This window comes from Mirounga leonina, unplaced genomic scaffold (assembly GCF_011800145.1).
Source record: "Mirounga leonina isolate KUSES-001 unplaced genomic scaffold, KU_Mleo_1.0 Mir_94, whole genome shotgun sequence".
NCBI lineage: Eukaryota > Metazoa > Chordata > Mammalia > Carnivora > Phocidae > Mirounga > Mirounga leonina.
In genome coordinates, this window is record NW_023270855.1 from 44058928 (window position 1) to 44073549 (window position 14622).

At 39.9% G+C, this 14622-nt stretch overlaps 1 protein-coding gene across 2 annotated transcripts in view; it reads right to left on the reverse strand.

Moving 5' to 3' along the window:
• Positions 1-14622, reverse strand: part of SACM1L (SAC1 like phosphatidylinositide phosphatase) — a 58706-nt gene that overhangs the window by 13570 nt on the left and 30514 nt on the right. For both annotated transcript variants that reach the window (XM_034998210.1, XM_034998211.1), the window contains 5 exons: positions 11446-11547; positions 9088-9173; positions 8220-8306; positions 7456-7524; positions 2151-2230 (listed from right to left, as the gene is read on the reverse strand). In XM_034998210.1, the coding sequence (XP_034854101.1) occupies positions 2151-2230; positions 7456-7524; positions 8220-8306; positions 9088-9173; positions 11446-11547 (424 nt within the window). The remainder of the gene's footprint in view (positions 1-2150; positions 2231-7455; positions 7525-8219; positions 8307-9087; positions 9174-11445; positions 11548-14622) is intronic.

Here is a 14622-nt window from a genome sequence, read left to right on the forward strand (position 1 = left end):
TCCAGTTCCCAAAAGAAAAACTTCCCATTGCTAACGAGTCCCACCATTCCTCAGAAGCACAACCCCACGACCTCTCTCCTTCAGGTCATTCACCAATCCATCAACTTCATTCATTTAATGTACTCAAAGCAATAATCACTGAACAACTAAAAAGCAAATCAGTCCAGTAAACCGGTATCTGAAACATGACATTAAGTCTACCATTTAATTTCACTTTTAACTAACAGACTGATTTTTCCCCCTGCCAGAATATGGATTTACTCAATTAAAAAATATTCAAATATACTTTTTAATATGCTCCTCTGTCTGGTGGTCTTTGGAGCTCATGGAAGGAAAATGACAACAGCTCTGGGTGTTCGCTCTTTAGGTGAGGGCCATGGGTGCCCTCCACGCTCCTGGAACACCAAGGGCGTAACTCTAGACTCTGACGCTGCAAGTTCTCGAAGTGAGCTGCGGCTACAAACTCAAGACAACTCTCAAGCCACGTGTATCTGTGGAAACCCCCTGGGGCAGACAGAAGGCCTTAACAAGGGGTGGACACAGCAGACAAACTTCTCTCAGAGTACGCATGCTAGACTCCAAACCCAGAGGTTCTAATTTTTCAGGTCTAAGGTATATTCTAAGTTCCTCTGAGTCCTCCAAAGAATGTTTAAGAAAGTTCCACTGGGAGAAGGCAGAAGTGTGCATGGAGTGGGGGGGGTCTGATGAACTTGCTAGAGCTTTTGAGTTGGAGGAAAGACACTTGAATTCTTCCCCAAATGCTCATTGTATCATTCTCTTTTTGTGGATGTTTAAAATCTCTCATTAGGTTAAAAAAATTTCTCCCCAAATAACCCCATACCATTTCTTTGGAAAGTTCCCCCCCGCCTCACCCCAATGCCTGTGACCACTTCCTACCACAGTACACCCTCACCTCCTGCCCAGTTTCCTGCTGCAGAAAGCTCCAAAAGGGCTGACTCATCACCTTGCACCTTTCCACAGGGCAACTGTTGGATGTTTTAGGATCCCTCTCTTTTGACAAAGCTGCACAGTTTGGTAGGTAAGGCTGCAGCTCCAGACAAGGCCACCATGCAAGTGTAAATTTCTCCAACTCATGTGGTGGTCAGGACCACAGAGATCACACCAAATGATCACAAGGAACTGAAATTCATGACCCAGTGGCCACGTGACACAAAGCCTCAGGAGGGGATTTTGATCAGGGACCAAACTTTCACAAAATTCAAACTAAAATCTGACTGTTAAGAAGTTATTCTGCAGTATAATTATGCCAGAGAAAAATTTCAAGCTAACAGAATCATGCTTTGATCTAGTACTGGGGGGAAAAAAAGCTGAGCTGTAATTCAGGTTTCCCCTACTATCCAGAAGTGGAGTGTTCCTATGACCTGAAGTAGCCTAAAGCGAAGCGTGCCCCCTGCTTTCCAAGTCTGCCTCATGCCATAGGCCACTATACTCTTACGAAAGACCTCCGTCTGTGTGGTAATGACCTTCTCATAAAGGTGAAAAATCGTCTTTGGCTTTCTTTCGGTTAGTGACAACAGGTACCAACATGGTCTCTTATAATACAAAGTGGTGTGACACAGACTTTTTGAAAAGTGGGGATCACCATATGTCTAGTGATATCTACGTACTGGTGTGTCCAGTAGTCCCCTTATCCACAGTTTCACCTCCCACAGCTTTGGTTCCCTGGGGTCAACTACGGTCTGAAAGCAGATGGTCCTCCTCCTGACATGGGGTCAGGCTGCCAGTGGCCTGATGCTCTGTCACAGTGCCTTTGTCACTGGGCTGACTTCATCACATGGGCATCTATCCCTCACATCATCATAAGACATACAACTACAGTACAGCAAGGTATTTTGAGAAAGACCACATTCACATAGCTCTTATTATAGCACATTGTTTTAATTATTCTATTATTGCTGTTATTATTCTATTATCAGTTTATCTGCTACTGTGCCTACATTATATATTAAACTTTATCATAGGTATGTGTATCTAAGGAAAATTACAGTATACCTAGGCTTCGGTACCATGTGTGGTTTCAGGCATCTACTGGGGCTCTGGGAACGGATGCCCGTGGGTGAGAGGGGATGGCTGGATATGTAACTGCACATCTCATCTGAAAAGACCTGTGCAGATTTCTAGGGAGGTACCTGATCATTCCACTGCCCAAGGAAGACACCATTGTTGCAAATGCCTGTTCGAGTGGTTTCTCTGAGCCCTTCTGATTCACCTGTAAAAAAGTAAAAACACCACAGCTTTCTTTTAAGTTCCTTTAAAAGGAAAGAGCGACATCAGCAAAATGGTGGGCCAGGAAGCTCCAAGCTCTTGTTCTCGCACAGAAACACTGAAAACAACGGAAGCTGTCTGAGCCAACTTTGTAGGAGCTCTGGAAAACAAAGGTTTAAAGCAATGAAGCAAATCCCCAAACAAAAAAAAAAAGGTACCTTCAAAACTGTAGGACAGTTTTGTGACATTTTTACTTGCCCTTACATTTTTACTTGCCAACTCCATCCCTGGGGCAGTGACGGTCTCAGTCTTAAGCAGCAACCAGGTTCTCAGTTCACCTCTTCAAAACGGAGAGAGAACCCCAGACCTTATCTGCAAGTTACCGCGTACGTTTGGTCTGACCTGAAGGATGGGTCTGTCTGTCTCTGTCTCACATAACTCTGAACACAAGCAGGGGAAGAGGAGGACACAGCTCATACAAGCTACAAAGGGCTACGAACCAACAGCCGCGTAGAGCAAAGGATTTCGGAAAACATAAAATAGACCATCTACAGGCTGCAGAAGAAGCTGGGGTGATACTCTGGGAAATTAGGACATTCAGAAGCAGCCATGTATAGGGAGGATTTTAGAAAGCCACATGCACACCCAGGCAAGAGGCATGTCTGAAAGTTCCTGAGAAGACCTAGAGCCCTCACCTCAGGCTGACCCCTACGCTCGAGCAAGCCTGGCTAACCAGAGAAAAACTGCTCCAGCACAGAACCAGTCTGCAGAGAATGACAGATGGGGCTGTTCTCTCTTTCGGTTTTTGCCTTTGTCTGTTTCAGTTCCTGGCATTCAAAGAAATCTCTGTCAAAACATTAGCTGAACATGAGCCCAAAGAATAGAGGCTTCAGTAAGTATAAACAAGGGAGTCTTTTCAAAAATGGTTGGGAAACATCTGAAAACAAATGGGATTACCACAGCCATCAACAATCGAAACAAAAACACAAATAAAAACGCTGCAAAATCCCGGGAAAGGAGAATCTGACTTCCAGAGTTACCATATTATAACCACCCAGCACCTGATTTTCAACAACAAAAATACCAAGGCATACCAAAAAATAGGAAAACAAGGCTTATTCAGTGGAAAAGGATAAACAGACAGAAACCATCCCTGCAGAAGACTTAATCAGAAAAAGGGTTTTAAACAAGTGTCTTAAATATGCTCAGAGCTAAAGGAAAACAGGGTATGAAAGGAAACCAGGAAAACGGTACATGAACAAAATAAGATTACCAGCAAACAAACAAAAATCATTCAAAGGAACTAAACAGTAGGTGTGGAGTTGAAAAGTACAAAACAGAAATTAAACATTCACTAGAGTTCAAGAGCACATTTGCGCAGGAAGAAAATCGAATTGGCACACTTGAAAATGAGACAAATGAACTAACCAAGTCTGAAGAGCGGAAAGAAAAATGAATAAGGAAAAGTGAGCAGAGCCCTGGAGCCGTCTGGGACATCACCAGGGGACAACACACCCATTCTGGGAGTCCCAGAAGGAAAAGAGAGAAAGGACTAGAGATCTTTACTGAAGAAAAAGAAAATGGCCCTAAACTTTCCAAATTTGATGAAAGACATAAATCTTCAAATCCAAGAAGATCACCCAATTCCAAGGATGATAAGAGAAACCCACACCAAGCACATTCTAATCAAACTACTGAAAGACAAAGAAAGGATCTTGAAAGCAACAAGAGGGAAGAGACACATCACATACAAAGTATTCTCAATAGGATTACAGGCCAGTTTCACTTCAGAAAACTTGGGAGGCTAGAAGGCAGTGGACGGATATATTTAAAGTATTGAAAGAAAAGAACTCTAAACCAAAAATTCTGTATCTGGTGAACTGTCCTTCAAAAACAAGCGAAATTAAGACTCTCTTAGATAAATGAAAGCTGAGAGAGCTCATTATCACTGGGCCTGCCCTACAAGAAAAGCTAACAGGGATCCTTCAGGTTGAAATGAAAGAACGGTATAAAGCAGCCTGAAGCCACATGAAGGTATTTAGATTTCCTCTAAAGGTAACATAAAAGGCAGCATTAGTGTAATCTTGATCTATACCTCCATTTTTTTTTTTTAATATTCTACAGGACTCAGAAGTCAAATGCATTTAAGAAATTATAAATCTATGTTACTAGGAACAAAATGTATAAAGATGTAATTTGTGACATTAATAACATAAAGAGGAGGGACAAAGCTTTATAGGAGTCAAGTTTTTATATGCAAACTGAAGTTAGGTTGGTATCAATTCAAATTAAATATTACAACTTTAAAACATTGTATGTGATCCTCATGGTAACCAAAAAGAAAATATCTATAGAATATAAACAAAAGAAAATGAGAAGGTAATCAAAATATATAACTACAAAAAAATTCAACACAAAAGAAGACAGTGATAGAGGAAGACAAAGGATAAAAAATTGTAAGATGTACAGAAAACAAATAGCAAAATGGCAGAAATAAGTCTCTACAGGTAAGTAATTACTTTAAATATAAATGAATTAACTCTCCAATTAAAAGGCATAGATTGGCAGAATGAATTTTAAAAATGATCCAACCACATGCTACAGAAAACATTCACTTTAGATCTAAAGACACAAGTAAGCTAGAAGTGAAAGGATGGAAAGATACTCCATGCAAATAGTTAGTAATCAAAAAAAGGCAGGGGTAGCTCTATCAACACCAGACAAAATAGACTTTAAGTCAAAAACTGTTGTTAAGGACAAAGAAGAACATTATATAGTGATAAAAGAGTCAATTCACCAAGAAGGTAAAACAATTAAGATATATATGCACCAAACATCAGAGCCCAAAAATGTATGAAGCAACACTGAACGAACTGAAGGGAGAAATAAACATTTCTATAATAGTTGGAGATGTCAACAGCTCCCTTTCAGTAATGGAGAGAACAAATAGGTAGATCAATAAGAAAACAGAGAATCTAAACACCACAAACAAATCAGACTCAACAGACATAAACAAAACACTCCACCCAACAACAGCAGAATATATATTTTTCTCAAGTGTGCATGCAACAGTCTCCAAGACAGAGTAATTGTTAGGCCACAATACAAGTCTTAATAATTTTTAAAATAACTGCCATACAAAGTATCTTTTCTAATCACAGTGGAATGAAGTTAACCCTCAATAATAAGGAAAAACTAGAGATTTCATAAATATGAGGAAATTAAACAGCACACTCTTTTTCTTCTGAAGATTTTATTATTTGAGAGAGAGAGAAAGCACAAGCAGGGTGAGGGGATGAGGGAGAGAGAGAAGCAGGCTCCCTGTTGAGCAAGGAGCCCAATGCAGGGCTCCATCCCAGGATCCCGGGATCATGACCTAAGCTGAAGGCAGACACTTAACTGACTGAGCCACCCAGGCAGCCCTAAACAGCACACTCTTAAACAATCATTGTGTTAAGGAAGAAATCACAAGAGAAATTAGAAAACAGACAAATGAAAACAAAAATACAATATACCAAAACTTATAAAATAAAGCCAAAGCAGCACTAAGGGAAATTTACAGCTATAAACATATACACTGAAAAATAAGACCAGGGCACCTGGGTGCTCAGTCAGTTGAACAGCCAACTAGTGATTTCGGCTTAGATCATGATCTCATGGGGTTGTTAGACAGAGCCCCGCGTCGGGCTCTGTACGCAGAGCAGAGTCTGCTTGAGATTCTCTCTCTCCTCTCCCTCTGCCCCTTCCCCCACTTGTACATGGTCACATAATTGCGTGCGCACTCTCTCTCAAATAAATTAAAATATTAAAAAAAAAAAAAGACCTTAAATCAAGGACCTCACTTTACACTTTAAACGAGAAAAAGAAAAGCAAACAAAACTCAAAGCTAGCAAAGGGAAGGAAATAAAGATCAGAGATAAAGAGAATGAAGTATAGAAAAATAGAGAAAAATTAATGAAACCAAAATTTGGTTCTTTGAAAGATTAACAAAATTGACAAACTTAGCTATAACGACCAAGAAAAAAAAAGAGAAGACTCGACTTAACTAAAATCAGGAATGACAGATGAGATATTACTACTGATTCTGAAGAAACAAAAAGGATTATAAGAGAATTCAATGAACATTTTGCAGTCAATCAACCAGACAAATGGACACATTTCTAGAAACAATCCACCCAAACATGAATCATGAAAAAACAGAAAATCTGAATAGACCTATAACTAGCAGTTATCAAAACAACACAAAGAATGGGAGAAAATATTTGCAAAGCACATCTAATAAGGAATTAGTTCCAGAATATAAAAAGAACTACTATAACTCAACAACAAAAACCACCACCACCTAATTTAAAATGAGCAAAATACTTGAGTAGACCTTTCTCTAAAGAAGATATACAGATGTCCAATAAGCACATGAAAAGATGTTCAACATTACTAGTCACTAGAAAAATGCAAATCAAAGCTACAATGACACACCACTCCACGCCCATAAAGATGGCTATAATCAAAAAACATAACAAAACGAATCCTGAAAATAACAAGTGCTGGCAAGGATGTGGAGAAAGCAGAACCCAGGTGCACCTCGGTGGGAATGTAAAAGGTAGCCACTGTGAACAGCAGTAGCGGTTCCTTAAAAAGTTAAACCTAGAATCACCCTATGATCCAGCAATTCCACTTCTAGGTATGACCCGAAAAGAACTGAAAGCAGGGACTCAAATGGATACCTGCACATCAATGTTCAGAGCGGCATTATTCACAACTGAAATGTAGAAACAACCCACGTCCATCGACAGATAAATGGATAAACAAAATATGGAACATACAAAGGAATGTTATCCAGTCTTCAAAATGAATGAAATTTTGATACATGCTGTAACGTGGACAGTCCTTAGAAACATTAAGCTCGGTGAAATAAGCAAGACCCAAAGGAATCAGTATTATATGATCCCCTTATGTGGTAAATCTAGAATAGGAAAATTTATACAGATAGAAAGTAGAATGGTTACCAGGGATTGAGGGAAGGATAATAGGAAGTTAAATGGACACTGAGTTTCTGTTTGGCATGATGAAAAGTTCTGGAAATGGTCTAATGGTAACACTTGCACAACACTGTAAAATACTTTAATGCCACTGAACCGCACACTTCAAAACAGTTAAAATGGTAAATGTTATATTTTTTTTTACATGTTTTTTGTTTTGTTCCCCCCAAGAAACATGTAAGAAACATACCAGATTGATTATTACTTGTTTTCCATAAATAATTACTTGTGAATCAAAATGCCTTTGGAAACCATCCATCTAGAAAGAGAAAATAATTACACACTTTACCAAATTACACTATATTTATAAAACTCTTTAAAGTATCTCCTGGGGCGCCTGGGTGGCTCAGTCGTTGGGCGTCTGCCTTCGGCTCAGTTCATGATCCCAGGGTCCTGGGATCGAGCCCGCATCGGGCTCCCTGCTCCGCAGGAAGCCTGCTTCTCCCCTCCCACTCCCCCTGCTTGTGTTCCCTCTCTTGCTGTATCTCTCTATTAAAATAAAAAAAATAAAGTATCTCCTTAAATGTCCTGTTTGTATATTCAAGAGAATGACACTAGGATTGGGACCAGGTCTTCAAGATATTCTAAATACCATGTAGTAAGCAGCAATTATAAGCCATTCTGTTCTGAGCTACAATACCATACTTTAAATCTGAGCACGACCTCAAACAGAATACACTAAAGACTCTAAAACAGCATGAAGCTGCAAATCTTACAAGATCTCTAAAATCTGAATTTGCCATGCTGTCCAATCATCTGCTAGTTTTCTGCATTTCCAATGTGCCATCTCTACAGCCTTTGGGTCAGAGGTTCACTAGGTGCCAGATCCAAGGAGAATGGCTGCAGAGATGCTGGATTCTAACTCGTGAGGAATAACTACATGTTCCACATGCAAACTATAATGCTATGAAGCTCCTATTTTTAGCCAACGGAAAAAACACAGAAGATACTCACATGATTGGCTACTTTGTTGATTAGTGGCTGTGGTTTGTACTTGAGGTTTGGTCTTTGAGACCAGAAAACTGGTATTGATCCTCGAGTCTAAAAGAAAAGAGAGAAATATGAAAAGAAACATACACATTAACTTGTTTCTCTCATCAAAGGAAAAAACATAAATATAACCTACCAACTACGAAAGGAGTCTGTGTATGCCTACTCCTAAAGTTCCGATTCTGTGGGAATACATTTGGAAAGGACTTTTCCTCCTGATTTTATATACATGTATACTACTTGGGTAGTAAACAGTCCTGTTTCCCCTAAATTTCTAAAATAAACCAATTTATTTATAAGCAATTAATAAGTTATGTCTGTTATATAATCCGCTATGATGATGAAATTAGAAAACTGCTTTATTCATTCTCCAACGAGTATATTTCTGAACTTACAAATATGTGGAGCCACCACTGCTCTGGGGCAGCAAGTGACCCAGAACTCCATAAGGAGGCAACAAGAGCCAGACTGCTCCCCAAAGAAGTGCAAGGCGGGTAAAGCCTTCACAAGCTGACTTCTGTCCCATCATCACTGCCTTGAAGAAGTCAAGGGGGTGAAGCGGAGAGGTGGCTCCACGTCCCTAACCCTTGGACCTCCTCCCCTCCTCTCTCCGTAGGGATTTAATTAATTCAAGGGCAGGAAATGTGGGGAGGTGAGTGCCAAGTTAATCGAGTAGCTTTGTTCTGAGGGAACTTTACCCACATTGTAGACAACGAATGGTATTACTTTAAAAAGCAGGGGAGCGGAGGGAAATTTCAACACCAGGGCAGAAAAGTATGGTGGAAGCAGAGGAGGCGAGCTGGTTGGCCGCCTCAGAGACACATCCACTTGCCTGTACGAATGAGGCCCTGCTCCCGTTATAGTGCACAATTTGTTCTGTTTCTACAAAGTTGGCGGCATGGCCTTCAGAATCAATTCCTAAATCGAAAAAAAAGCCAAAGTTAACCAGATTTGTTACATGAGAAACACATCAGAGACTCACCAATTCGGTTTAACTTGGAAAGAATTAACTCAGTTCAAATTAGTGGAAAAGTCCTTGTAAAAATAAATTTCAAACGCATGGTACACCATCCGAAAGCTAAGAGAAGCTCCCTCATTACAACAGGCTTAAGGCGGAGTATTAAGGACCTATTAATAAACAGATGAAGTTGGTTGCTGTTTAATATATCAATTGTTTATACATACACAATTCCTCTAAAACAGTGTTTCTCAAACTTGAAAAATATTTTCAAGAAAAAGTCATTCTCAAGGACCCCTGAGAGTATGCCCATAGATCCCAGTTTGAAAAATACTATTTTGAAAGTTAAAACTATTAAACACAATATTAAATGGAATGTGGGTCATTATGTTAACAATATTTTGTTGTAACAGGGCAAATGGTCTGCCAGATGCTTATAATGATTTCAATTATCAAAATAAAAGCACAAAAATTGTATGATCCTAGAATTCTTGTAACTCCATGAACATACCCACAAAGCCTAGTTTGAAAAGCACTGCTCTAAAGTGTTTAGTCTTAATATTGGTTAGTCCTTTCGATTATTTGAAGCAATCCTCTACAATCCTGTTCACATAATCTACTTTTATACGAAAAACTTGCAGAGGCAACTTTCAAGCTAGTCCCTGACTCAAATTACTAAATTATTATAAAGAAATCAACAGATTTTTTTAACCACCTCAAATATTTCTTAACATCCTTTCTATCTTATCTATTTCTCAAATATAACATTTTGAGGTGAGGTAGGTGGTTTTGTTAACAGTGACGGGGACAAAATTACTGAGTCAAATCGGCAACGAAATGCTTTCTCAAAACCTTCTAAAATTACTTGTCAGAAGCATCTTATACTTGGGTTCTTTCCATTAATTCTCATTAAGGAATATTTTTAGAAGTTAGAGTGAGATTGGTGTGCATGGGGGTGGGGATGCAGGGAGGGAGGGAAGGAGAGAAGGGGTGCGGGGGCTAGGTGGGGAGGCAGACCTTTATGAAATGATTTCCAAGATATATGAAATTTAAAAAACAGAAAAAAACCAAGGTGCAAGAAAATGTGCTCAGTATACAACCAATGTCCACAAAAGGGGGAGGAGAACACACAACTGTAAAAGCATTAAAAAATGATCTGGAAGGATAAATAAGAAGCTAACAACTGAGTAAGATGCAGCAGATGGGCCCAAAGCCCAGAAATATATTTTATTGCACATCTCTTTATATTTCTTGATACCTGAACTATGTGAATGCATTACCTATTCAAAAATTTAACTAAAAATATGTCTCCATCCAAGAAAATCTAGTTATGAAGGAGTCGTGAATTCCAATTCTGATTCTGTGATCTTGGCCAGGTCACTTACTAAAATGTCCTTCTGCTGTATCACCTGTAATAAGGGAATAACCTTTACAACTTTTGGTCCAAAACTTCTACAATTTATCTAATGGCCCAGAGAATTTTATTCTTACAAAAAAAGAAAGAGGGGCGCCTGGGTGGCTCAGTTGGTTAAGTGACTGCCTTCGGCTCAGGTCATGATCCTGGAGTCCCGGGATCAAGTCCCGCATCGGGCTCCCTGCTCAGCAGGGGGTCTGCTTCTCCCTCTGCCCTCTTCCCTCTCATGCTCTCTGTCTCTCATTCTCTCTCTCTCAAATAAATAAATAAAATCTTTAAAAAAAAAAGAAAACAGGAAGAGTTAGAAAAACTCCTTTTCATAATGCCAGTAATTTTTAATGCAGATTTTAAAAAGCTTGGTTTAAGTAAATTAACATGTTGCTAGTACAAATCCTAGGGAATAAATACTCAAAATGTAAATCTTTAAAGTTGAAGGCATAAAGTCAAATGTCTAGCTTTATGCATGCAAAGAAACCGAGAGCAGTGAAAGAAAATACCTTCTGATACGAGTTTCTGATATGAAACTACACTGAGTTCAACTGGCTTTCAGACATCCCGCAAACAACATGAATAATTCCTCTTAAAGCAGTAAGAAGCAACCTATAGGGTCTCATTAATATCTGCCATGTAACTACAGTAACTGGAGTAAAGCACAGAAAACCTACCGAATTATTATAATGAAGCAGGAGATAAATATTTAGTGAGGCTATCAAATGATGAGAATAAAATACAAAAGGTTACATTCATGTCACCGTATGACAAGACATTAATTAGTGATAAAACCCAGTATTGAATCACGCTGACAAAATTAATCTCACCTCTTACATAATAACGCACACCGGCTCTGAAACAACTCCTCCTCGAGATGAGAATCCAGTCAAAGTATTTTCCATTAATAGAACACGAGTGCATAGTAATAACTTAGCTATGTTAAGAAAAATATAACATTTATAGAAATCATAGGTATTATTTCCAGATTACATCTGAACCCATTTACCCTAGCAAGCAAGAATGACTCCGTCTTTAAGAGAAAAATGAACCAGGGCGCCTGGGTGGCTCAGTCGTTAAGCATCTGCCTTCAGCTCAGGTCATGATCCCAGGGTCCTGGGATTGAGCCCCGCATGGGGCTCCCTGCTCAGCGGGAAGCCTGCTTCTCCCTCTCCCACTCTCTCTGCTTGTGTTCCTGCTCTCGCTGCGTCTCTCTCTGTCAAATAAATAAATAAAATCTTTAAAAAAAAAGAGAAAAATGAACCAAGAATGTACAATCTTTTCGGGTTCTTCATGAATGTTCACAAGCCTTTAATATTGTAATATTCGACTGTGAAGTTTGGTCAAGTCAGTAATCCTATAATGACATACAGACAGTATGTTTGAGTGGTTCATTATATTGTTTCTATTTGAAAAATATGATTTCCTTTCCCTGCTATCCTCAACCACTTTCTAAAAGTAAAACACTACCTGCATCACCAAAAAACTGTGCTTAGAATGAAAAACATAAATGTAAAGTAGTTTTGCCTTCAAATAAGAAATGGAAAAGGGGGGGGGTGCTAGACTACTGCAATTAAAAAAAACACAAAAATATATGTATAATTACAAATATAAATCAGCAATAACAGTTCGTATGCATATGAAGATTACAGATCAAACTGTGATTTAAGGATTATCCAGAAACAAATTCTGACTCTACTTTGTCCTTGAAACAGGAAAAGTAAAACTGAATATGAAAAAAAAAAAAGTATCTCCCCCAAAAGCTTTTCTTAATCTAAACCTATCTCCCTAACAACTAGTAAAGGTATGTGCTATCCACCTGCTCACTCCCGCTCAGCAATGCAGAGGGCTCGATCCCTGCGAACCCTCAGGGCTCGGGTCTCTCCACCTCATGGCCAGAATGAAGGGCTTGCGGAAGCCTCTGGAGATGGCAAATCTCTTACATTAAAACAATGTTATTAGGAACTATAACAAACAGAAAAGAATACACAATGTATCTAAATATTTACAAAAAGAGCCATGTCTGGGGAGCTATTGCTTAATGGATTGAGAATTTCCAATAGAGGAGAAAGAAATGGCTTGGTGCTCTTCATACGACATTAGCAAGGTAATGCCACTTTCTAAACTGTACACTCAGAATTGGTTAAAATGGCCAATTTTGGTTAAATATTGTCTGATCATAACAAAAATCACTGAACCCACTCACACATCCACCCCCACGCGCACCCCCGGCACCTCTGGAGCACCGAGAGCGGGCGCCCCTCCCCATCTTGCTCCCCTGCTGCCCTCCACACACAGACCGCTATCCACTCAGTTTACCACTATCCACTCAGTTCACCACTCCCTTGCTGGTCTTTCTAGTTTTGCCACTGAGCAAATTCCTAAAAGGAGTTACACTGTATATGTCTTTTGGCTTGCCCTCTTTGTTCTGCAGTACGTGCCTGGGGCTCCCTTGTTGCTGGGGCTGGATTCTATCCCACCGTGCGGATTCACGGGCTACACCAGTCTATCCAGCCGACTGTCCAGGTTGTTTCCAGTTTTTGCTAGCAGAAAAGTGCCGCAAACAAACATTTTGGGGAGGTGGCTCTAAGGAGCTAGGACTGCTAGGTCACGGAGTATATTCATCATCTGATTTTATTAGGAAATGCCAAATTCTCCTAAGAATTACTTTGACTTTTCATCTTTACCGCTTGATATTGTAACAGAAAAGTTTCTTTCACTGTCTCGATGGCCTTATCTTTCTTCCTTCCTCAATTTGTTTGGGTTTGCCCTATGCTTATCTTTTATATGTAACATTTTTTTCTTAACACAACCTGAATCATCCATTATAGAGCATTAACAGCACGATAAATTAAGTATCTATGAACCTCCCATTCAACTTCAGAATAGTACCAAAACCCTGACTCTAATTACTGTTACTTCTCCATCCCGTCTTCTTGCCCAGAAGCAGCAACTGTTCTCAGGAGACCATACTCCTGCCTTTTTAATTTCACCACAGGCAACCACGACTTAAAAACATGTGGCTTGGGCGCCTGGGTGGCTCAGATGGTTAAGCGTCTGCCTTCGGCTCGGGTCATGATCCCAGGGTCCTGGGATCGAGTCCCGCATCGGGCTCCCTGCTGGGCGGGAAGCCTGCTTCTCCCTCTGCCTCTCTCTCTCTGACTCTCATGAATAAAAACAAAAACAAAACAAAACACATGGCTTGCTTATGTTTGAGTTTTTTATAAAAACAGCACCACATTCTTGACAAGCTTCAGCCCTTGTTTATTTCCACCAGTACGTTCCACGCTTGGATGGCACGAACCAGTAAACCACTCCTCCTCGGTGCTGTGAGAGCCCCGACTCTTCTCTGATGGAACTGATGGCGTTGGTGCCATCCAACTGTGGTGCTGTGAACACTCTTGCAAACACCCCCTGGTATAAACATATTGGGTATGCACAGGGGAAGTTCTGGTAAATTCAAAAGAGAATGCCAAATCACTTTCAAAATGATGGTACTGAGGGACACTAGCAATATGAATTTCTAATGATTCATCCTTCTCTTTGACCTGGGATCATGAGACTTAACGATGACTCATCCTGAACTCCCAATTCACTTTTCTTTAAAACCCACAGCACTAGAGAAGAATCCAAGGCCGTATTTGTTCATTCATTCACCCATTACCTATTTTGGGCGAGGGCACAAAGATGACTAAGATATGAGCCTGCCCTTAGAGAACTAAGTGGAGCACAGAATATGAGTGACTGCTTTATGAATCATTTCCTCGGATTACAAGAGAAATACATACACACTTTAAAGAATCCAGAAAGCATGGAAGGAACAAGAAAATAACAATCATACAGCAGCCCATCACCATGATATCACTTTTACCATGTGAACAGATGTACTTCCGGTCTTTATCAGTGAGTTACGCCCAGGGCCACGCGCTCGCACTTGGATGCCCATACCACACCTTCTCAGCCTCCAACACTCCTCCCGCATCCCACTCACCCAACTGACATAGTTT